We start from the raw sequence: 25,479 nt of genomic DNA on the forward strand, positions 1-25,479 counted from the left end.
TATTGTCTCCTTGAAAATGTAAACACAAATGTAATGTTGATCGAAGAAACTTTGGTGGTGAAGTTAGAATTATAAGAATGAGAGGGACTTTTTAAATTTTGAGAACGCTCCTCCAAGTGGATGGCCCCTTAATACAATGGTTAATTTTCACGAGCAAAGTTCATGATGCAAGCCTAGATTGGTGAAAGTAGTTTGTAGGTGAAGAGTATTAGTATACTTTATGCTATAACTAAATACTTTTCCAAGGGAGTTGTTGCTACTTTGAATCATTTATGGTGTAAAGAACTTCTAAAAATGAACATATTATATGAAGTCAAGTCATTTAAGGAAAGAAAATTAGGCCCAGAAGAAAAAGGAAAGATCGAGACAAAAGGGAAGATTTTAGTTGGCCTAGTCCTCACCAGCAACGACTCATCACGGCCTCCATGGCGGCGGCGGTGGCGGCGTTTTGGGACCGAGTGGTGGGATCCCAGAAAAGATAGTGTTTTTGTCAATGCCAAAGCCAGCGGTAGTAGTGAGGGAAACAAGAGCAGCAACAAGGCCAGCATTACCAGCTAGAGTTGGCTCAGTGTAGTTTGGATTAGTACGCACGTCGTGAAACTTGTCGAATTGATCAGGACCGCCAACCATGGCACCAGTGATATTGTGCGGGTTGGGACCGGGATTGTCTCGCCACTTGAATCCGGCCTCGCATGAGTAGTATTTGTTGTCGCTAGGAATTGAAGCACCACGATGATGCACTCGTCTCGGGAACTTGGTGCCGTAGCCCACAACATAGCTCATGTTCATAGGGTTATTGCCAAGAATGTAATCAATCTGTAGGTAACTAATTATATTAGAATGATGAGATAAAATAAGAGATATAGAAAGGTTTTGATAAGGGGAATTAGTAGGGACCTGGGAGGTAGCAAAGTTGCGAATAAGAGTTGAAGGAATGTAATTAGGGCCACAGTTGAAGCCAGGGACGCCGGTGGAGTTCAAGTAATCAGCAAATAAAGATGCCAAAAATGCAGCATTTGCTATATATTGAAGATTCTGTCCCTGTTGCTGTCCTTTGTTCATAATCATCATTCCTCCTAAAAAGTTTTAACATCACACAATCTTTAATCTCAGGATTATCTAAAATAACCTAAATATATTATTGAAAAATAAAAAATGGTAAGATAAACCAAGCTTTTGAAGTACTAGGATCCCTCTAATCTCGTGATCACTCTCAAGCTCTAAATTATTCGCCAAATTATCGAATATCATTTATAACTAAAAGTATAATGAGCTCTCTAGGTAATTACTAATATACTCTTAATACTCTAATAACAGTCTAATACCATTCCTATCATTATCCAATTTAATTTTGAAAGGTTTGGGTAAATTAAAAAAAAAAAAAAAAAAAAAAAAAAAAAAAATAAAAATATTAAAAAAAAAAAAAAAAAAAAAAAAAAAAAAAAAACTCAACTTCTATCAACATCTATTAGTGATGGACTTGTATCAGCTTCTATCACTATAGTATCAATGGTAGATTTCTATCTGTTTTTATCCGTTTCTTTCCTTAATAGATACTATCACTATAGTATCAATGGTAGATTTCTATCTGTTTCTATCTATTCTAATAGATGATAGACTTCTATCCGCCTCTATTAATAGCCTCTATTAAATCAACATTTATCAAAGAAGATTAAATTTTGCTATTTTATATAAATAATTTTTCCCTTACTTTTCTATTTTTAAAAATTCCCTTAAAATATTATGTTAGTATATGTACCTTTGCGTTTTGTTCATTTTGGTTAAAATATTATTTCTTATATTCATTTTGAACTTTGTATTTTTAACTTTAGTTCATATTGATTTAGATCAATTTTTTAGTAGGTACTTTTAAAAAGTGAAACTTTAGTCTCTAAATTTATGAAACCTTAAAGGGTAAAAATAATGCATTTTTTAGGTTCAAAACCAAAATGAACAAAAGTGGAATATATCCCTATTAAAGTAGTATCTAAACCATAAAATTGTCATGTAATACTTACCAAATAAGTGAAAAAAATTCGAGGGAAAAAAAGTCATTAAGAAAAGCTACAACCATCCATTTTGATCAGAGCATTTTAAAATTGAAAGCATAGAGAAATCAAATCAAAACCCTAAAAAAGAAAGAAAGAGATAGGTACCTCGAGTCCAATTGTAGACACGAAATTGCTTGAGATATGAACACATATTAAGCCCCGTAACAGTCTGATACATACTCAACATTTCTTCATATGGAAACCCTGGGTTCAGCATCATCCTCAATCTCGTCAGCAACACCATCGCCGCCGGCAGCTTGTTATTCCAGCTCGGAACACTCGAAACCGCCGTCACATTGAAAGCCCTAGCGTTTCGAGGTATTCCCCGCTGCGTCGCCAGAGATATGTAGGACGAGTTTCCCGTCGCGTAGAACAACCACGCTGCTCCCCACATGTACTCGTCGTAGTAGCCGGTGGAGTTGTAGGCGGCGGCGATGAAGGCGTTGTCACGGCTGTAGCGGCCGCGGCGGCCGGAATCGCGAGCGAAGGCGAAGAGTGTCTCGGCGCCTTTGATTAGTTTGGCGGAGTAGGCGGAGTCGTGGTCGCGGAAGACGATGGAGGCGGCGGAGAGAGCGGCGGCCATCTCGGCGGCGAGATCGGGGCCTTGGAATGTGGTCTGTGTAGGGCGATTGTAGTCCATTTGCTCCGGCTTCTGCCAGCAGGTGGAATCGTCGGGGATTTGGGATCCATTTTGCGATCCTCCAACCTGTGCGTTGTGTTTGTTATATAAACCCATGATGGTTAGCTTCTATTTATAGGATTATAATATTAATATAATAACTAATAATTTTCTGCTCAACATATATATATATTTTATGATGACTCAAATTAGGAGAAACTTTTCGAAAAAGGGTAATTGCAATTTTAATTAAAAAAATTAATTACAAATTAGGCGCGTATCTCTAGGTTTTACTTTTTTTTTTCAAATATGGCAAAAAAAACTTTGGTCTGAAAATTTGATTGCTATTTGATTTTTATATGATTATTATGTGATTGCTATCTGCTTTGTATGTGGTTGTTATATGATTGTCATATCTGTAATTACAAAAAAATTGAAGTCATGACTTTGGTTTCTTAAAATGTATTTGTCATACAATGCATTTTTCCTTTTGAAAATGAGTTTTTTTACCCTCAAATTCAAGGAAAATTATCAAAACAAAACTCTCACCACACGAATTGACTCCCTTTTCTTTTTCATAAATCGCTCTCCTCACTCATTTTTCTCACGATCTAGCTTGTTGAAAAAGGAGGAAGAAAACACAAAATGAAAAAGAAGAAGAAAGTGGGATAATTTTGTAAAATTGTTTGAAGGTGACATAATAAAGAGGTCAAAAGACTAAACTTTTTAAAAGTGGAGTAAAAAAATCATTTTGAGCTTGAAAAATGGGTCTTTTAATCAATTATCTCTACCGAACTTTGATCTCGAAATCAAAGCTATACTTATATTGATGCTCAACTATGGATTCTTGATCAACGAGTTAGAACTCAAATGCTCACATCTTCCATCCTTAAAAAACACATCTTATAAACCATAAAATTAATTAGTGAAGTTGTTTAATCAATGTTAATAAGTCGTAGAGTCTACAATGAGTTTGAGAACTTCTTAAACCAAACAAAGAATAAAGTTTGTAACTTTCATCCCACATAACTCCTTCTCCAAATACTTTCAAGCTTAAGGATCTATTGGACACAAAGTTTGAGAAATCTGAACATTTAAGCCAAATATATAACGTTTTGATTAATTGAGTATGTTCATACTGAGAAAGATTCAATGACTTAATTACTAAAGTATGCTAAAGTTAATAAGACAATAAGATTTTCATAGTTACATAAAAATATTTTTTTACTTTTAAGTATCTAATAAATTATTAAACAAATGGATATTGAACTCGTCACTCGGTATCATTTAAAAATCCAACAAAAGACTATATTAATCTTTCATTTTTATTAAAAATGGAGATAATTTTCTCTTCATTTCTACAATAATATCATATTATTTACTTAAAACTATAAGTAGTAGCAACAAAAACATTAGTATTAATCTTTGAGACGGTAATTTATCTTTTATTTACTAAGATACGCTGAAATTAACCTAGAAATATGAAACTATAAAAGTGGATAAAAAAGAAAAGTTACCTGGGAGTAAATTTGAGTAATTTTGGTGGAGGAAGAGTTGAAAGTCAAGAGTAAATAATCAGTACCCCACTTGATGAGGTCGATGACGTGGTCATATTCATGAATAGCCTTATACTTGTGACTGTACTCAATTAAGCTCCAGCTCAGCATTGTCATTGAATATGCCATTGGAAAATTGTATTTACTGTTCTCACCAGAATCATAATATCCGCCAACTAAGCCCCCCTTTGCCAACGTGTCATTCCCATCGTTTAGCCCTGAGTTCCCTCTCCATGTTATGTTGTTGCTCTTTGCTAATCTCCCAGCTACCACCCATCATCAAAAATACTTCTCTCAATATTTCGATATTCTTTTTGTTCATACTATAAATTTTGATTTATGGACAAAATCTAAAGAATATCGAGTGTAACTAAAAAAAGAACTATAGTATCTGTATAAATAAATAATCTCGCTCTACCCATTTTTAAGTGTGTACTCTAGTTAACTTATATACTGTTTTATTAAAAGGTTTAAATATTACTTTGGTTATCCTACTTTTAATTTTAGTATATTTTGATTGTTGTACTTTTTTTTAATGTTCACTTGGTTTTTGTAATTTTAGAATGTTCATTTTGATGGTTGTTATTCTAATATTGGTTTATTTTAGTCTTTGTATTTTTACAAAGTGATCATTTTGGTATCTTGAATATGAAATATAAATAAAAATGAATGAACTATAATGATCACTTTTTAAAAATATAGGAACCAAAATTGATATTTTGAAAGTATAGGGACCAAAATAATGAACGTTAAAAATATAAATATCAAAATAAACATTTTGAAGGTACAGAAACTAAAATTAACCAAAATGAGAATTACAATAACTAAAATAGTATTACTAGAATTATAAGATAAACGTGTGGAAATTAAAAGGTGAGGTCATTGAGCAATGACAGATTCAAAAATTTTGTTGACGAGGATTCTATATAATTTAGTAAAAACAAATGTAATGAATATGGCTTGAACTTGAATTTAAAGGGGGCAAGATATTAGCCAATGGTTTTGATAGCAAGCTAGTTTATATATATATATATATATATATATATTATATATATATATATATTATAAAGAGTATAAAGTTGAGGAAGGACTTGAGTCCCCAACCCATGCTAAATCCGCTGTCATTAGAAGCCGTTTGGTTGGAGGGTTTTTTGCATTGGGAATAAACTGTTCTATAGCATTCTCATTCACTACAGACAATGGTTTTCTATTTATTCCCAAAACTGTAATTTTTATTTTATATATATTTCACTTTAAATATAGTTAATTAGTTAATTAGTTAAGTAATTGAATAATTTAATAAAAATAATATTTTAATAAATCAATAATAATTTATTAAAATATTTACTTGACTTATTTTATATAAAATGTTATTAAATAAATGCAATTACTTTTTACATAAATTTATAATTTATTAGCCAACAATATTTTAAATATATTTAATTAGTAATTTAGGACTAGTTAAATTTAATTAGTTCAAGAATTCATATTTCAATTATAATAATTTATTACTTTATTTTTTTTAAAACTAAGTAACTGTTTGTTGAGATTAATTTTAATATGATTATTTGTTATGAACATATAATCATTATTGGTTAGTTAATTATTTATTGTCATTAATTTGTATCACTTCATTCATTACTAGCATACCATATTCAGAAAAAAAAAAATTAATATTCTTTATTAATATATCATATTTTTGTCTATTTTTTAAACTTTTTATAAAATATATTGTTTATTAATATATTTTTTTATATTATTTAATTAAAAATTAAAATTACTAATGTTGATATTAATTAATTATAAAAATAATTAAATATTAGATATAATTAATATGACATTCATTAAATATATTAATTAGTTAATTTTTAATTATAAATACTCAATTTTTAAATATTTATAATTAAAATGATTATTAATTCATAATCAATCAATTTTTCATCGATATATTGAATTTTGTTTATTGGTTAATTTATTAATCTATTACAATTATAAAAGATTTTGATGCTTGCTTTCATAAATTAAATACAAATATAATTTTTGTGATGACATTTTCATGCATAATAAAAAATAGTCATATTTAATTCTTAAACATCCTATTTTTAGAGGTATCTTATTTTCAAATATCTTATTTTTAAATATATATTATTGTCAGATATTTATAAAACCTTAAATCAAATGACTTCTTAAGGATATTTATCGTTTTACTTTTTCAATAAAATCAAAACTGTAAAAGTTCAACTAGACGGAATGAATAATTAACTTGATTAAATAGAAAAGCAACTTGACCACCGATATTATTATTTTTTATTTTTTTTTAAAAAAAAAAAAAAAAAAAAAAAAAAAAAAACCTTCAAAACAAGTAGCATATTCCAATGTATTGGGCCCACACGGTGCCCACAAATTTTTCCTATTTTTAATTGACATTAAATACCCTCATGAATTTTGGCGTGATTTCATTCAAACTCCAAACCATTCCCCCATTATTATTATTATTATTATTATTATTATTATTATTATTATTATTTTACTTCAACAATTATCTAGTTGATTTTTTAACGGATTAAAAACATTTCATACACTAAACAACACTATAGGAATAACAACTCTTATTGTAAATTTGTAATAAGAATGTCATTCTTACAAAATAAATTTAAAAAAAGAGTTGGTCTTGGCTTTATAAATCAACAAAATAAAGGCATATTTATGTGTGGTTTGAAATAGTTAGAATCATTTTCATCATCCAAAATCAATTTTAATATCATGAAAGATGCATCTAATAATGAAAAATTGATCATTAAATTGATTATTATGATTAAAAGTATTTTTTTTTAAATGTATTGTAATTAAAGTTTGGGGTGGGGGAATCAAACCTCAGGTCTCGAGATTGATAGTACAAGTACTATGTCGATTGAGCTACGTTCTTGTTGGCATTAAAAGTGATTTCAAAATCACTCCCAAACATGCACTTAATAGTTAGTGGTTTTTTTCTTATCATTCCAATGTTTGAATCTCACCTTCTATATTTGTAAATTGGAGAATTTTATTTATTTTGCCTAATTTGTATGTATTAATTTTTTTTTTTGTGATTTTCAAAAAATAGAAAAATAGAAAAATTATTTTCATAAAATAGTAAAATTTAATCTTCTTTGATAGAGATTGATAGAAGTCTATTAGTATATGCCGATAAACTGATAGATACTATGTGATAGACGTTGATTGAAATCTATCAACATATATCAATATTTTTTTTACAACATTTGTAAATAGTTTAACATTTCTATCTAAAAGAAATTTCCTCTTTATCAATAAATTGACTTTTATTTATTTTTCAGAAATTATTTGCTCTCTAACCTAAGGTTGATGAAATAATAAATAATTAGTAACCTTTGTAGTTTAGAAAGAGATTTTAAAAAAGACAGTTAATAATATATTTGGAATTTTGTACAGATCATATTTCGGAAATAAAATAAATAAAAATAAGTCAAAATCGGCCGAGATAACATCCTATATCAAAATTAAATCCCAAACTTAAAAAAAAATGTTAAATCAATACCTTTCAATTTCATTAGTTGTTTAATGATTTTTAGTTAGTTGAAAGCACTTTCTTTTTAACAATATGACATTCTTTTTGTAGCACATTATTTAATATTTACTTTTGAAATTTTTTATAACAAGGTCGGTGTGAGATGCCTTCTTATTCAAACACTTCTGAAAAAAAAAATAATAAAAATGTTTTTTTATCTTACATTTTAAAATTATTTTAAATGACAAATTTATTTGGTCTATATTCAAAAGTCATTCCATCTATATTTATCATTGCTTACCACATATTTTTTTGAGGATCTTTATTAATGACATTTTTTTTTTAATAATCCATTGACCATTATAAGTAGTGTCAACGTTTTTTCTTAAGAAACCAATGTTGATCCCTAAAATTCCTAAATGATGTTTTGAAATTTGTTTATTGACAAATCAATTTTATTTAAGAAAAAGCTTTTTCTTTAATTATTCCAAACATACTCTTATTTATATATTAATCTTAATTTCATCTTAAAATTTAAAATTTTACAATTAAAGATATTACGATAAACGAATTAATAAAATAAAATAACATATTTTAAAGTAAATCGTAGGACTTTCAATTTTATGTAAGATAGATTTATAGATTTTATCTAATAAGTCAATGATCTATTAATCATATAATTCAATTTACAAAAGAAAAAAAAAATCTTATTCTTATATCAATTCTCACTTTAAACTTTCAATTTCATCTAGTCACACCATTATCTCAATCTTAATAATAATAATAATAAATTCTCTAATTTTTACCCACCCATAAATTTTTGTTCAAAAATTCATCCAAAAATAGTATTCTCTTCTATTTTCAATGAATTCTAAAAAAGATCCAAAATTTATAAGATCTCAAGAAAAAAAAACATTAATAGTTGAATTTATCTCTTAATCAAACTAAAATTTGCATACTAATGAGTTTATTTTTTCCAAATATATATAGTGAGTTTATAGATATTTGTGTTTTGTTAAAATTAATTAATTTTTTTAATTAAAAAAAATGAGAATTGTTTAGAGAGGGAAGGGAACATACATTTCTGAGCATTGAAGAACAAGAGAGCTTTATGAAGAGCTTCAGAGTAGCGATCAGGTGGAAGCGGCGGAGGACGGTGGTGCGGCCAAGTCTTCGCCACAATAATCGGCAATCCGATCACACAGAACGCAATCAAAATCGAAATAAAGCTCCATTTCAGAGCTTTCCTCGACACAATTACGCATCCTAAGTCAACGTATTTCTTCTTCTTCTTCCCATCCGGCGGACCTAGAAGCCAACTCCTCTGTGTCTCGTCAAGCTCGTTCTGATTGTACGATTGCGATTGCAGAGCCGCCCGATCCCAATCCTCCGCCGCCGTCCTCCGATCATGATCCTCGCCTCCGCCGCCGCCGCTGCTGTTGTTGTTGTCGATCACTTCTAATGGCCCTCCCCAGTGGTTTCCGCCTTGCATTTCTTGGAGGTCTCAATCTGATATTACTCTGTTTCTCATCGGAGGAGAGGAGTGAAGACGGTGGAGAGAAAAATGGCTTTGTTTTTTCTATATATAATGAGGAAAATGCCTTTGTTTGAAACTGTCAATGAAAAGGATGGGAAGAAAAAGCCCAAATTTTCCCTTAGCTTTCAAAGTTTGTGTTTAGAAATGTCTTTTGTATATTTTTACAATATATATATATATATATAGCCTCTTAAAATATTATTTTCATATATGTAGTTTGAGATCCGTTCAATTGTGTATCCCCATTTTTAAATATGGGGTGATAATCGAACGTCAATTTGTCTAAAATTGATAGTATAAATTCATGACACTTGAATTATGGTCATATTTGTTTAAATTTAGTTTTATTACTAATAAGTTTATTGTCGATTTTTTTAATAAAATAATCATTATCTATTAATACTTTTACTATAAATTTTAGGAGCATATCTATATATTGTATTTCTCTAGTATGAAAAATCGAAAATTTATTATTATTATTTAACTAATTTTAATAAAAGCTAACTTTGAAGGATAAATTTAAGAATTACTAAATATACATGGACTAAGATATTTAAAATATAATAACTAAAATTGAACAAATCACAAAAATTAAGAATCAAACTTATATATATTGTCATTTAATCTTTAAATGCTAGACGATTGCTAATATAAGCATAGCACAATTGACATAAAATATGTACCATCAACCAAAAAAACAAATGTTCAAATCTTCTACTACTTCTTTTTTTTTTTTTTTTTTTTTAAAAAAAAAAAGGTAAATGATAGAGGATTTTATTAAAAATTAATTGGAAAATTAGGGGTCTATTAGAATTTAAATTTATTTATTTATTATTATTTTTTTAAGGATACAGCTAAATACATCCAATAAAATATTTATAAAAAAATAGTAAATAGGTTAAATTGTAAATTTAGTTCTTATCATTACGAGAAAATTGTAATTTAACCCTTATAGTTTATAATTAGATTTTAGTCCATTAAAAGATCAAAACAGAGAGATTACTTATGACGTTTTATCAATATATAAGTACTCGATCCAAATCAAGAAACTAAATTTAAGTTTTTTTTTTCAAATTATAGGACGAATTTTGTAACGGGACGTATTGAATATAAACTTGGAAGTTGTAGATTTTGAAAAAGATGCAATCACGTTGTTTAATTCTGGATTTTATTTCAATTTAAATAACGTAATTAAATGTTTGACATAATAGCATACAAGAGGAAGCCATTTGGAGAAAATGAGGAGCAAGTGGTTAATAATCATAAAGAAAGAGAGGAAAAAAAAAAGGGAAATTAAGAATCAACAAAAAATGTGGGTTAGTAAGGGCAAATCTGTCAAAGCAGGATCTCGTGGACTAATTCTCTTTAAACATTTTCCTTCGAAAGGCCAAATTTGTCAAAACTAACTATTAATGATTTAACATGTTCTTAACTCTCTCTACTTTGTAAGTTGTGTTTGATAAGGGTGTTTAAAACTGATGACCCAAAAAAATCGATCCACTCTGTGTGGTTTGAGTTGGATTATCAATTTATTTGGGTTGAGTTAGGTTCAAATAAATGAAAATTTTATGGTTAGATTGTTTCATGGTTCACCTAATATAACCCGAACCAAGCCGAATTTATTATTAATTTTAAAATATATTCTTTTATTACTTATAACACAATTATTTATACATATATTGATTTTAATTTGATTTAATTATAATATTTTTTGAATAATTTATGTTTCAACAACTCTTACAAATAGGTTCTTTGCATTTTAGAAAGCAAATTTTTACTATATAAATTGAAATTGAGTTGTTAATCTTAATTCAATATATAAAAATAATTAAATTAAATTTTTATATATTTATGCTTTGCTACTTTTTAGAACAAATTTTTTAATAAATAACCCGATTAACCTAATCCAACCTAAATATTTCATGGTTGGATTGGGTTGAGTTCATTTTTAAAAAAAAGTTATTTGAGTTGAAGAAATTTACAACCGTACAATTGAGTTAAAAAGTCTTTCAACTCAACCCAACCTAACCCATAAATATTCTTACGGTTTAAATTGACTAGAAAAAAAATATTTTTTAAAAGATCATTTTTATTTTTATTTTTATTTTTTTGATAAAAATGATTTAAAATAAACATTGAAACCAAGGTGAAAAACAAAATACGATGATTTAATAGAGAGAAGAAATGGCTTACACAATTATGATTTATGAATATTTGACGATAAGTTTTATTCCACAAAATATAAGAATTGTGATGTTTTTTAAAATTTTGAGAGTAGCAGTGAAATAAATTTATAGTCGAGTTTGGAGAATGCTACAACTGATATGGTAAAACTGACATTTGTGAAATTTGGTGTTATTTTTATGTTTAAAAATTCAAATTTTCATATTTAAATCTATTATTTTAATAGTTAAGGTCCCAGTTGGTAATCATTTTATTTTTTATTTTTTGTGTTTGAGAATTAAACATATTTCTCTCCATTTCTTACAATAACTTGCATCTTTCTGAATTCTTAGCCAAATTCTAAAAATAGAAACAAATTTTTAAAAGCTATTTTTTCTTTTAGTTTTCAAAAGTTGGCTTATTTTTTAAAATTATTAGTAAGATAACCAATAAAGAGATTTAGAAATGAAAACAGTGTCCATAGATTTAATTTTTAAAAATAAAAAAATAAATTTAAATAATTACCAAATGAAATCTAAGGAATTAAATAGACATTAATTTTAAAAAAATAAATTTGTAATTGAACCTTTTTATTAACAAAATTAAAAAAACAAAGTAGGTATACTTGGATCGCCATATTGATTTTTTTTTTTTTCCGATGCCAATTTTATTCTTTTTCAGATTAATTATATAAAAGCTGGATCATGATCTCTCTTCCACATCATACTTTGAAATTCTTTTATTATTATTGTTATTATTATTTTAATTATTATTATAATGTTGATGTTAAGTTCTGTTATAATAATAAATAATATAATGGCATGCCGTCTCACCAATAATTAAATCATTTTAATTATTTTCAGTATAAATTTAAAAAAAATTTGAAAAGTCAAAACCATAGAAGAGGCTAGTTTGGGATGTAGAAAATATATTGGAATTTGTTTGGTTCAATAATGGACAATTTTGTTTTTTATTATTGTTTTACAATCAGCCTGTTTTTCTTTAGGTTTTTAGTTTATATTGATAAAAGTTTCCCAAAATATATATAACATTATTATTGCAAAATATATAATAATAATAATATATGGGTGAAAGAGTCGGACATCCATCAAGTTATGCTCATTACAAAAAAAAAAAAAAAAAGTCTACGATAGTTTCGAAAAACATTATAATAAATCTTTTATAGCATTTTATACAAAGTCGTGACATTCCATACTATAAAAAGTTTGAGGCTTATTATAGTGTTCTTATAAGTTTGAAATTTTAAGACTATATAAACGACAAAGTATATATTATGAAAAAAAATAAAAAAGAAGTTTATTGTTTTACAAAGAAAAATTAATTGTCGAATAAATGGTTAAGAAAGATCAATTCATGAAACTAGGACTTGAGATTAAGAAACTGAACGTATATAATATATTTGTTAAATAATCAAACGAGCTCATCATTTTCGATAGAGTTAGTATTCCTCAATTACTTATATCAATTATCGACCGATTCTTTTTTAATCCAAGCAAATAGACCTTTTGTACTATATCCCATAAGTTTTCAAATAATTTAAACATAAATTTCATAAATTTAATTATTTAAGAGTAAAATGAATTTGATGGGTATAGAATTATTTAAGAGTAAAACTGCTGAAATTATTTTAGAGTCTTTGATGTGGTTTAGAATTCTTTGATGACTTTATTTTTAATTTCCAACCTGTAGCCAGTTATGTATAATTGGTGCAATTAAAAAAAAAACCAAGAATTTTCAAAATTACAAAATAAAATAAAAACAACATATATTATTTTAAATTCCATGTTCTTGACATCACCATTTGACAGCCTTTTATCCAATAAATTTCCAATCCTGTCCATGCAAGTGCTTTTGGGGGATGCATTAGGAATAACTAAAACTAATTGAGAATAATTAGTTTTTTTAAAATTAAGTTTATTTTCTTTTAATATCTTACCATAATTTTCATTATTCTTAAAAAAAAAATTCTTAATTAATTTCTAAAAATGAAAACAAATTTTTAAAAAGTTGTTATAAATATTCAAATTATATATAGATGTCCATTGATTATATATCTGCAAATATATTTTCCATTATCTTTCTTTTATTTTATCAAATACATAATATATTCACTTTCTCCTCTCCTCTCCCAAACTTTGTTATACAAAATTATTCCTTTTAGTTTTCAAAACTGGGATTTTTTAAAATATTGGTAGAAAATAGATACAAGAGAAGTACATATCATTTATTATTGAGATACGCTTATGTTGGTTTTGCTTCTCTCTCTCTATATATTATTTTTTAGAGAAAAATCAAAGTAAACACAGCTCAACAGTAAATAACATGACATTTTTTGGAAGTTTGGTAATTAATCGAAGACTAAACTAATTTATTTTAGTATAGTTCATTGTAGATATTTATAAATTTATTATTTTTGAAGCTATTATAATGTAATATTAAGAAGAAAATGTAACTTCAAAGTAGAGAAAGAGTACATTAACGAGCCAATTTCATATCTAAATAATGCAAGACAAGTAAAGAGGGTTTTGTTAGGTCATAAAGGGATGCAAGACAACTTTCAAAACCATTAAATACATAACTAGAATTGTGAATCTTAGGCTTCGAGCATTACATAACTAACTTCATCGTTATTCACATTTCAACTTTATAGGTATGAAACAATCATTTTAAACATAGAGGTGAAATAGAAACGCATTTGATATAAACTTGGGAGCTAAAAGCATAATATTTCATAACTTTAAATCCAAGTTAGGAAAAAAAGTACCTTTAAGCTATTTTGGTCCTAGTTATTCTAAAGTTAACTATCTAAGTCTCTCATTTATTTGAAGTTATATGTACTTTTGAATTTAATAATTTATACTTGGTTGCTACTATAATTTTTTTTATCATTTTTAAATATTTAAACTATTGTCAAATCTATGCTATATCAAAAAAGGTAAAAGAGGAAATAATTTTTTTAACTTGTAATGTCAATTTTACCCTTAAATCTTTTTAATTCAAAACTTAATAACGGTGACTCAAATGAATCTTTCCAATTCAAATAGCTTCCTCCATTCAAGTCCAAGCTTCGATCATTTCGTTCTCTTCTATTCCACTTCATTTTCCTGCCAAACTAAAGAAAAATACTAATTTTGAAAGAGGAATGAAATCTATAGAAGAAATTTTCTTAGCCTAAGCGTTTTGCATGTGGATAATAGATCTTCGACTGGAGTGATTTCAAAATGTTAGTTTTTTGTTTTTTTTTTTATTATTGGATTTTGAATTTTTCGAGTTTGGGAGAGATTTGATTTAGGATTTTATTTATATAGAAAAATGCAAACGTTTCTCAACTCCACAACCCAAGTATTTATTTTTTATCTTTTATTTTTTTTGTCATACGGTAAATACTTCAAGAACCTTTTAGAATAGTTAGTGTTGTCTTCTACTTCAGTATAGTAACTCATTTAATCTTGTTTGGATTTCGAATAACGTACATTGGTCCATTACTTCCTTCCTCACGATCCATGATTTCATAGATCATGGTACCTTTTATATGATTTATTTTACTCAATTTTTATTTATTTATTTAATTGGAGTGTATATAAATATGAACTCACTTCAATAAAATTTATTTGATGTCACAGCATTATATCCACCATATGTGTTTTACCCAACTCCATGGACTGCATGATCTCCACCCTATTTGATTCACACAACTTTCATTCTTGTAAATTTGTTTGGGGTTCTCTATAAATGAACCAAAATAGAACCCAGTATTACAAAAATGTTAAAAACTTCCAAAATCTTCTAACACAAAATAATTATTGATTTTTATATAAAATTCAATTACTATAATAACCTTCCAATATTGGAATCTTTATTATTTAAAAAAGTAAGACTAAAATTATCGAAAAAGCAAAGCATTTTCATAAAATAACTTCCATGCATGCAATTAATAGTGTTGGTTTTAAAAAAAAAGATTAAAAAAAAAAAAAAAATCCATGTATGCAATTGGTGGTTTAAAAACAAAATCTGAAAAGGAAATAATGTGTAAAAACAATAAATCTCCAAAAAAAAAAAATTATGTCAAACTTTTCTTAAAACGGAAAAAAACCCATGTATGACGAAAATCTTATGTTATTGTTTGTTTATTTTAAGAACAATAAAATAAAAAAATTACAAAAAAAATTGATAATTTTATAATTTTTCCAGCGATAAATAAAACCTGAAAAATGAAATAATGTGTTTGAAATTTTCCAATTGGTTTAAAAAAAAAACTTCATTTTATGCTTGCTTCTCAAACCTGCCAAATTAAAAGTAAATTAGATAATAAAATCAATGAAAGTTTCTAAACTAAAAATAGAAAATAATAATAACTAATTGTCATGAAGATATATTGGTAAGATAAAAATAAGGGGAAAAATGGTGAGAACCCATAAATAAAAAATAAAATTTTTTTAGACATTTTTTTTTAAAAATATTATACCCTAAAGTGAGTTCATAGGACACAAATTTTCACTTTGTTTTATCTCATTCCATTGTATTTAAATACATTTGATATCATAGAATATTATATAATCTTCATCGATTTGTTTTACTCATCTTCATTCTTTTAAATTTGTTTTATGTTATTACATTGAATTTAAATATAAAACTCATTTCCATAAAATTAATTTGAGCCCGTTAAAATTTTGAATTTTATTTTTCATCCGGTTTGTTGAGTTATTGAGTAGGTAATATGAAATAGATTGGATGGTAAATATATAGTTTCAAACTCTGAATAGTCAATTGATAAAAACATCAACAAGTTTATTTATTATAAGTCAATTACTTGCAAGTTTGTCTATATATTATAACATTTAACTATTTTAAATATTACTAATCACGTGCAAAGCACATGTCATCTAGAACTAGTTTGTCCAAAAAAAGCAAAAACAAATTTTTAAAAACTCTTTTTTAGTTTTCAATAATTTAGTTTTTGAAGACATTAGTAAAAAGTTAATAACGAACCAAGAAACCTAAAAGTATAAAAAGTGATGTTTATAACTTATTCAAAAATCAAAACTAAGATATAGTTATCAAATATGACCTAAATTAATTGAATGATAACACACTTCTTAATGTGTATTATCAAATCAATCCAACATGAGCGAAACTCAATGGTGAAATCGTCTATATATACTCCTTTCCTTCTATATTAAATGGTCAAATTTTCATTTTCATATTTGTTGTATTTGTTACTTTTGTGTGTTATATTGAATAATCAGTTTAATCAAGATACAATGAATTACAAAATAAATAGAAGCCAACAAGCACAACAAAAGAAAGTAATAGAAAAAGAAAAATACATAAAAGGAAAAATATTATAAAGAAAAATACTAATTAGGAATAAACTCTAATTTACTTTTTCACCCTCCCTCAAACTCAAGGCAACCAACTTGAGTTTGTGAAGCGACTGACTAAAACTGATGATGTAAATTGAAGAAAACTCACCAATCAAATCATGGTAGATAGAGGCTAGTGACAAAACTCACAAAGAACTAAAACATAGAGAATTTCTAGGCTGAAGACAGAACCCACGTAGAACTAAAGCACAGAGAACTTCTGGACTGGAGACAAAACTCACAAAGAACTAAAGCACAGAGAACTTCTGGACTGGAGACAAAACCCACAAAGAACTAAAGCACAGAGAACTTTTGGGTTGGAGACAAAACCCACAAAGAACTTAAACAAAAAAAAAACTTCTAGGTTGGAAACAGAGATCCTCATAGAGAGATCTAAAACAGAACCCACGAACTACTGCTTTGAAAATGGAACAGAGACTTTGGAAAATCAGAAAACATAACAGAGATTTAAATTGAAAAACAAGAACATAGAATTAACTAAGCAGGTGAGTGAAATCTAGATCTGCCTTCGTTAATGGCGAATCAATGGAAGTAGAGATCAAATAGAAGCAGAGGCTAAAAAATAGGACTTAGAGCTCTGATACCATGTTAATTTTGTATATTATATTGAATAATCAACTTAATTGGCATAGACACAACAAAGGAAAGTAATAGAAAACGAAAAAATACAACAAAGAAAAATACTAATTAGGAATATACCTTAATTTACCAAATATATAGTGTTTTTTTTTTCTTTTTCAACAAACATATAGTGATTTTTTTTGGGGTGGAAACATATAGTGAAATTTGAAGCCACAGATCTGTTATGAATTTGAGGAACACAATGACATACAAATGAAAATACGAATATGGAGAAAATATGATATAATAATAATAATAACAAAATAAATAAATATTAAAATAAATATAATGTAACATAAAAATATATAAAATAAATAAATAACAAAAGATTAATAAAATAACAAAGAATGAATTTCTCTACTTTCTCCAATCTTTTTGGATTGATCACCAATATGAGTACGACTTTCAAAACCCACCAAATGCCACTTTTTATAGGCAATTTAGCAAGTAGGAGGTGGATCACATGAACACCAATAGTGTGTAATCTTGAGATGCATGGACAACACATAGGGTAATGGATAAGTGATACATGGCCAACGGACATGAATAATGGGCATCTACATTATACCTAATTTTTAACATATTTATAGTACTCCCCCTTAGATGCCCATTATATATAAAATACACCTCGTTAAAACTTTACTAGGAAAAAAAACCCAATGGGACCAAAATCCTAGTGAAGGAAAAAGAGTATATATTTCATAGAATATAATACTCTTAAAATCTATATTTACTTCCCCTTATGAAAATATCACTTGAGATCTTTGAGTCGCCGCATTCCAATGTTGTGTACTGATTTTTCAAAGGTTGCGGTAGGTAATGCCTTTGTAAATAAGTCCACAAGGTTATCTTTCGAACAAATTTGTTGTACAACGATGTTGTCATTTTCTTCAAGATCATGAGTGTAGAAAAGCTACGGTGAAATATCTTTTGTTCTATCTCCTTTAATATATTATCCTTTGATTTGGGATATGCATATTGTGTTGTCTTCATATAATACTGTTGGAAGATTTTTACTAGAAAACAAACCACATGTTCCATGAATATGCTAAGTCATTGATCTTAGCCATACACATCCTTGACTAGCCTCGTAGATTGCCAGAATTTCAACATGATTTGAGGAAGTGACTGTTATGGTTTGTTTCACTGATCGTTATGATATAGCAATTCCTCCACATTTTAACAGATAACATGTTTAAGATCTAGCTTTATGTGGATCAGATAAATATCCAGAATCTGCATAACCAACTAGATCAAAATTTGATTTATTTGAATAAAGCAAACCCATGTCGATCGTTCCTTGGAGATAACGGAGTATATGCTTAATTCCATTCCAATGTTTTTTTGTTGGGAAAGAATTATATCTTGCTAATAAATTTACTGAAAATGCAATATCTAGTCTTATATTATTGGCAAGATGCATAAGTGCACCAATTGCACTAAGGTATAGTACTTCAAGACCGAGAAATTCTTCATTATCATCTCGAGGTCGAAATATATCTTTCTTCACATTTAGTGAACGAACTTCTATTGGAATGTTCAATGGATGTGCTTTGTCCATATAAAATCTTTTCAAAATTTTTCTTGATTGATAAATAAATATCCCATTTTCTAAATGCTCAATTTGCAAGGTAAGGTAAAATTTTGTTTTTCCAAGATCTTTCATCTCAAATTCTTTCTTAAGATATTCTATTGCACTTAAAAGCTCTTAAGGAGTTCCAATTATATTTAAATCATGAATATATACAGTTATAATAGCAAATTCTGACTGTGATTTCTTTATAAAAACGCATAGACATATTGGATTGTTTTGATATCATTCTTTCAACAAGTATTCATTTAGGCGATTGTACCACATTCATCCTGATTGTTTCAATCCATATAATGACCTCTGTAACTTTATTGAATACAATTCCCCGGAATTGGATTTATATGTTTCAAATACCTTAAAATTCTTCTAGGATTCTCATATAAATATCATTATCGAGAGATACATATAAATATGTTGTGACTACATCCATAAGATACATGTCCATATTTTTATACACAGTCAGAATAATTAAATATCTTAGTATAATTGTATCCACCATTGGAGAATATGTCTTCTCATAATTAATACCAGGTCTTTGGAAAAAACTTCGAGCAATTAGTCTTGCTTTATATCTTGTGACCTCATTATTTTCTTCTGTTGTTCAGACTACTAGTCCAAAAACCTGATATTCTAAAAGTGAGTTTAATTCTGTCTCGATTGCTTCTTTTCACTGAAGCCAATCTTTTCTATGTCGACATTCTTCAATAGATTTTGGTTCAGAATACTCATTTTTAGATATAATATCAAAACAACATTATACGCAAAAATATTATCAATAACTACATGAGTCCGATTCCATCTTTTTCCTGTCATGATATAGTTTATTGAAATCTCATTATTTTCTTTAGGTATTTCATCTTTCTCACTAGTCATGTTAAAGATTTTTTTCATGGGTATTTACATCCCCAACCAAGTTCTTTTTTTACTACTAATTATTTTTCATCTTCGAGGATTTTTATCTTTGGAACTCACTGTTCTACCACGCTTCTGGCTTGTTCCAGACTCATTAGTGACAACTTGCTGTGTTGGGATATCAATTTTCGATGGAACATTTGCAGCTGATATATGTGATTTAGTTACTTTCTTTGCATCTATGAATGTATCTGGTAACTGATTTGCTATATTTTGTAACTGAATTATCTTCTAAAATTTAAATTCACATTGATTTGTACAGGGATCTAAATGAGACAATAACGGTGCATTCCATGTATTTTTTTTTCAACTTCTTAATTCCTTCCCCTAATGTTTGAACATTTGTCTCATTAAAATGACAATCAGCAAATCATGCAGTAAAAACATTACTCGTCAGGGGTTCAAGATATTTCATAATTAATGGAGAATCATATCCAATATATATCCCTAGTCCCCTTTGAGGACTCATCTTAGTATGTTGTGATGTAGCAATTGGAATATATACTGCACATCTAAAAATTCTTAGATGGGAAATATTTGGCTCATGACCATAAACTAATTGTAATGGCGAGTACTTATGATAAGCTATTAGGCTAATGCGTACAAGTGACGCTACATGCAAAATAGCATGTCGCCATATAGATGTAGGAAATTTAGCACTCATAAGTAATGGTCTAGTAATTAACTACAAACGTTTTATGAATGGTTCTACTAAACCATTTTGTGTATGAACATGAGTTACAAGATGTTCAACACTTATCCCAATTGATATACGATAATTATCAAAAGCTTGGGATCACCAGCATTATCAAGACAAATGGTCTTAATTGTATAATTAGGAAATTGTGCTCTTAACTTAATTATTTAAGCAAGTAATCTTGCAAACGCAAGATTTCAACTTGATATAAGCACATGTGTGACCATCTGCTGGATGTGTCTACTAATAGCATAAAATGTCTAAATGGTTCACTTGGTGGGTTAATAGGTCCACATATATCACCATGAATTCATTCTAAAAATGTAGGTGATTCAGTCATCACTTTGACTGGTGATGGTATAATGATTAATTTTCCTTGAAAGCAATCATCACACAATAATTCATTAGATTGAAGAATCTTTTGACTCTTCAATGGATGTCCATTTGAATTCTCAATAATTCTTCTCATCATTATACACCCTAGATGACCTAATCTGTCATGTCAAATTGTAAATATGTCTGGATTCATGAACTTCAAGTTCATTGTTGCATATGTTTCAATTACTCATATATAAGTATAATACAATTCAAAAGATAAAGCACACACCTCTTCCAGTATACTTTTTTCATATGAGACAGTAAATATGATATAAAGATACTCCATACTCCACAAAATAATATTTGCTTTTCCAAACCCTTCAATTAGGTTTGCAGAACCTAATATTGTATTGATTTTTGCTTCAATCGTTGTTAGTTTGGAAAAATATTTTCTACTTGTAAGTATTGTATGTGTAGTTTCACTATCTGCCAGACATAGATCTTTTTTACTCATTTTTTGTTCATTATACATATGAAAATGATCCAGGTTTCTTTATTAAAAGAAAATAATTATAATAAGAAAAACAACATTTGGAATATATAAAGGTTAACATCTACTAAGAGGGGAAACAAACATGGAGGTGAATAAAAAAACAACATTAAGTCTAGATATTTTCAAAGTCAAAGGAAACATTTGATGTTCCACCAATTCTACCGATTTTATCTTCAATTCTATTCAGAAGATTCAAAGAAGTTCGTCACATCCAAATTTTTCATATAAGATGGGTCAAATTTTTCATTATTCTATTATGCAAAATTTGCTTCCATATTTTTCTCTTTTTTCCTTCAGAAATGCTTGATAGAGATCAACTAAGTGTTTTGACATACGACAGATAAGTGACCAATGCCTAGTTATTCCGCATTGGAAGCATTTATTTCAACATTTTTTGAACTCTTATCTTGTAGATTTTTTCCTTTGTGATTATCATTTTGTGTGGTTCTTTTGAAATTTGAATGATTAGAACAACCACTACGAAAATAATAATTACTTCTTCCTCTGCTATGGTCATGACCTTGATCATGATTACGACCTCAACCACGATTATTATTAAAATTCACAGCATTCACTTTAGGGAATTGTATCATTTCGGTTGGTGAAGATTCATGATTTTTCATCAATAACTTGTTATTTTCTTCGGTCACGCGAAGACATGAAATTAGTTCAAAATATTTTTAAAACATTTCTCTCGATATTGCTGTTGCAGGAGCATATTCAAGATATGAAATGTAGAAAATGTCTTCTCTAACATATCAACACCAGTAATTTTCTCTCCGCATAGCAACAATTTCGAACTGATTTTAAATGATGTGGAGTTGTAATCACTTACTGATTTGAAATCTTGTAACCTCAAGTGCATCCACTCATAACGAGCTTTCAGAAGAATATCTTTTTTTTTTTATTATTATTATCATACCTCTCTTTCAAATTTTTCTACAAGTTATGGGGATCTTTTATTGTAAGATACTCCATTTTTAATTTCTCGTGGAAATGATGACGAAGAAAAATCATAGCTTTTATTTTGTCCTGAATTAATGTCATATTTCTTTCTTTAGTAGTCTTTTCAAGATTCACGGCATCTAGGTGAATTTCGACATCAAATACCTATGAAAAAAAATTATTGTCGTTAATATCAAGGGCGATAAATTCTAATTTTGTGAGATTTTTCATGGAAACACTATCATAAAATATTGTATTTATATTAGAAATTTAATAGATATTAAATTTGCAAAATAACGTTAAATTTATCAATTATAACGAAGAGGGAAAAACCGGCATACCTTTAGGACCTACTTTTAGCGAGAAAAATGATAGGAGTTCGTGCTAATAACGTGTTGTTAATTTGAGGAGTACAACGGCGCACAACGAGAACACAGATATAGAGAAAATATGATATAATAATAATATATAATAAAATAAATTAATTAATTTAAATATAATATAATATGTAAATATATAAAATAAAAAAATAACAAAAAGTAAATAAAATAACAAAGAATGAATTTTTCCATTTTCTCTAATCTTTTTAGATTGATTACCAATATGTGTGTCTTTCAAAACCCACAAAATGTCACTATTTATAGGCAATTTAACAAGTAGGAGGTGGATTACAAGGACACTACTAGTGTGTAATCTTGAAGCACATGGATAACATATGGGGTAATAGATAAGTGACACATGGCCAATAGACACTAATAATGGACATCTACATTACACCTAATTTAGCATATTTATTGAAAGAGATTGAATCTCGTAGCGGAAGTGTTTTGCTAAAATGCCTTGTATCCTACAAATTGATTTTACATTAAACAAAATTATTGAATTAAAATAGAATATAAACATGTAAATTAGCATGTATTAAAGAAAAGATTAGAACGATTCTTACCTTTGTAGATTCCCAAGTGCCACGAACAATCCTCTCCTGGTTCCAACAAACGGATCTCCAACGATCTTGATCAGGAACAATTTCTAGAACAGTCTCGAACACTACTACGAGAATAACCTCGTTATTCTCTGGGATTCCAATAGAGGGATAGGTGGTACCCAACTATTGGGAGGAGAGGAGAAAATGGTTTTGAAAAATAGAGAGGATTTTTTTAACGGCTTAGAGAAAATTCTGCACAATAACATTATGGTGGTGTGTATTGTGTTCTATGTGTTCTACCAAAAGGGCCGTCTTTATATAGAAAATGATCAAACCATTTTCTTAATATTTTTCTTTTCTATAATTAATTAAATACACTTATTTAATTAATTAGACCGTTTAATTAAATAACACTTATTTAATTAACTAGCCTAATTAAATAACATTTATTGAATTTTAATTTGCACAATAATTAAATAACTATTTATATATTAAATCCAATTTAATGTATATATTTAATTATCATATACATCCCATGTATATATGCAAAATCTCTCTATTAATTAATTATTTATTAATCTAATTCACTTGAATTAATTAATTAGAATCTTATTCAAATATTACTTTCCAATTTAATTATAGATCACATTCATAATTAATTATTAATCACATTAATATATAGTTTCCTAAATTAATTTGAACAATTCAAATTATCACTTTTAAGTATTCTCTAGTGAGCTAACGAGGGGATCTAATGGACCTATAGGTCAGAAGCTCCAATGATATGAGATTAATTGTCTAAACTCATTAACAATTTAATCAATATTCGTTAATTATGGGTAAACTCTACTAAAGATCCATAGCTATATTCTTCCCACTGCAGATATATTTCTGTGTCCATGAATATGGACCAATACCAGAAAGTTAGTTCTTCACGAGTGTTCATAACTCCAACGGAGGAAAATTACCATTTTACCCTTGGGTTACCTCTGACTCCTTAAGTACCAGTGCTCCTCTAGTGAATAACCTATTTATGGTCCAACCAATAAACATAAACCCTTCTTAGGCCAACGAGAGGGTAAGACCCTTTGTTCAAGTCCCAAATACACCAATTAAAGGAATACTTATCTACTTATTCTTAAGGCGGGAAAGAGTGAATTACATCTTGTATTATTATGTTCACAACTCCCCACTCGGTCTTGTCCCAAAATGGTAGGCTTATTGGATCGACGAACTGGTCACTCTCACCCACACAAATCAAAGGATAATCCCTCGTGAACAGGAGTTCATAATATACTCAGGATTAAGGCTAAGTCGTCTAGGTCATTCTATTGAAATAGAAACTTGACTAGTTAATGGTGTTACAACTAGTGGAACTATTTCGCTTTACAGTCTCATGCAAATTTATTGCATAGAATACCCCCACTCACGTGTCACTTACACGAACGCATTGGATCATTATGTTTGTATCAAATACAAAGTGGGTCGTAGATAAGACACCCAACCTTATCCCTATACTATAGATCCTTTAGGTTGTATCTTGAATATTGATCCATGTATGTCTCCACATACAGTTCAAGACTCATAAGACAATCTTGGATATTAATTTATTGGATTTAGGGTTCTTAAGACAGAATAGACAACAATATAAGCAATAACATTTATTAAATTAACATCCATAACTATTTATTGATGATGGTCAATTAATAATATTTACTATCTATAAGTTTTAGGGTATAAAACCCAATATTTATAATAAGATATTATATGATAATGATTTTTTTTAAAAAAAGTGTTTTTTTAAGCTTGAAGGCTAAAATTGGCATCACAAATTCAAGTACCAAAATAGGCTTTTAGATGAAAAAAAAAAAAAAATACTCCAACCTACTCCTTTAATTAATGTAATTAATTGATATACTATTTCATGTCGATATATGAAAGTGGTTCATATTGTTAAAAGTATTAGAAAATTTTCTTGGCCAGTCATTGGAAATGATGATGTGTTCAAACCAAACATAAATTTATGATAATCCAGAACATAACATCTAAGAACCCATCTC

At 27.9% G+C, this 25,479-nt stretch overlaps 1 protein-coding gene across 1 annotated transcript; it reads right to left on the reverse strand.

The window, feature by feature from the left end:
• Window positions 1-234: 234 nt before the first annotated feature.
• On the reverse strand, window positions 235-9,384 carry LOC120079973 (endoglucanase 7). The gene is made up of 5 exons (XM_039034468.1): window positions 8,833-9,384; window positions 4,188-4,492; window positions 2,157-2,757; window positions 898-1,076; window positions 235-816 (listed from the first exon to the last, which is right to left on the reverse strand). The coding sequence occupies exons 1-5, from the start codon at window positions 9,242-9,244 to the stop codon at window positions 415-417; spliced, it is 1,899 nt and encodes a 632-aa protein (XP_038890396.1). The 5' UTR covers window positions 9,245-9,384; the 3' UTR covers window positions 235-414.
• Window positions 9,385-25,479: the final 16,095 nt, after the last annotated feature.

This window comes from Benincasa hispida, chromosome 6 (genome assembly GCF_009727055.1).
Source record: "Benincasa hispida cultivar B227 chromosome 6, ASM972705v1, whole genome shotgun sequence".
NCBI classification, from domain to species: Eukaryota; Viridiplantae; Streptophyta; class Magnoliopsida; order Cucurbitales; family Cucurbitaceae; genus Benincasa; species Benincasa hispida.

Coding starts and splice junctions, on each gene's coding strand:
- LOC120079973 (XM_039034468.1), bottom strand. CDS start 9,244: ATGCAAGGCGGAAACCACTGGGGAGGGCCATTAGAAGTGATCGACAAC. Junction 4,493..8,832: donor GTTCTTCAATGCTCAGAAAT/GTATGTTCCCTT, acceptor GATGGGTGGTAG/CTGGGAGATTAGCAAAGAGC. Junction 817..897: donor GCAACTTTGCTACCTCCCAG/GTCCCTACTAAT, acceptor AGTTACCTACAG/ATTGATTACATTCTTGGCAA.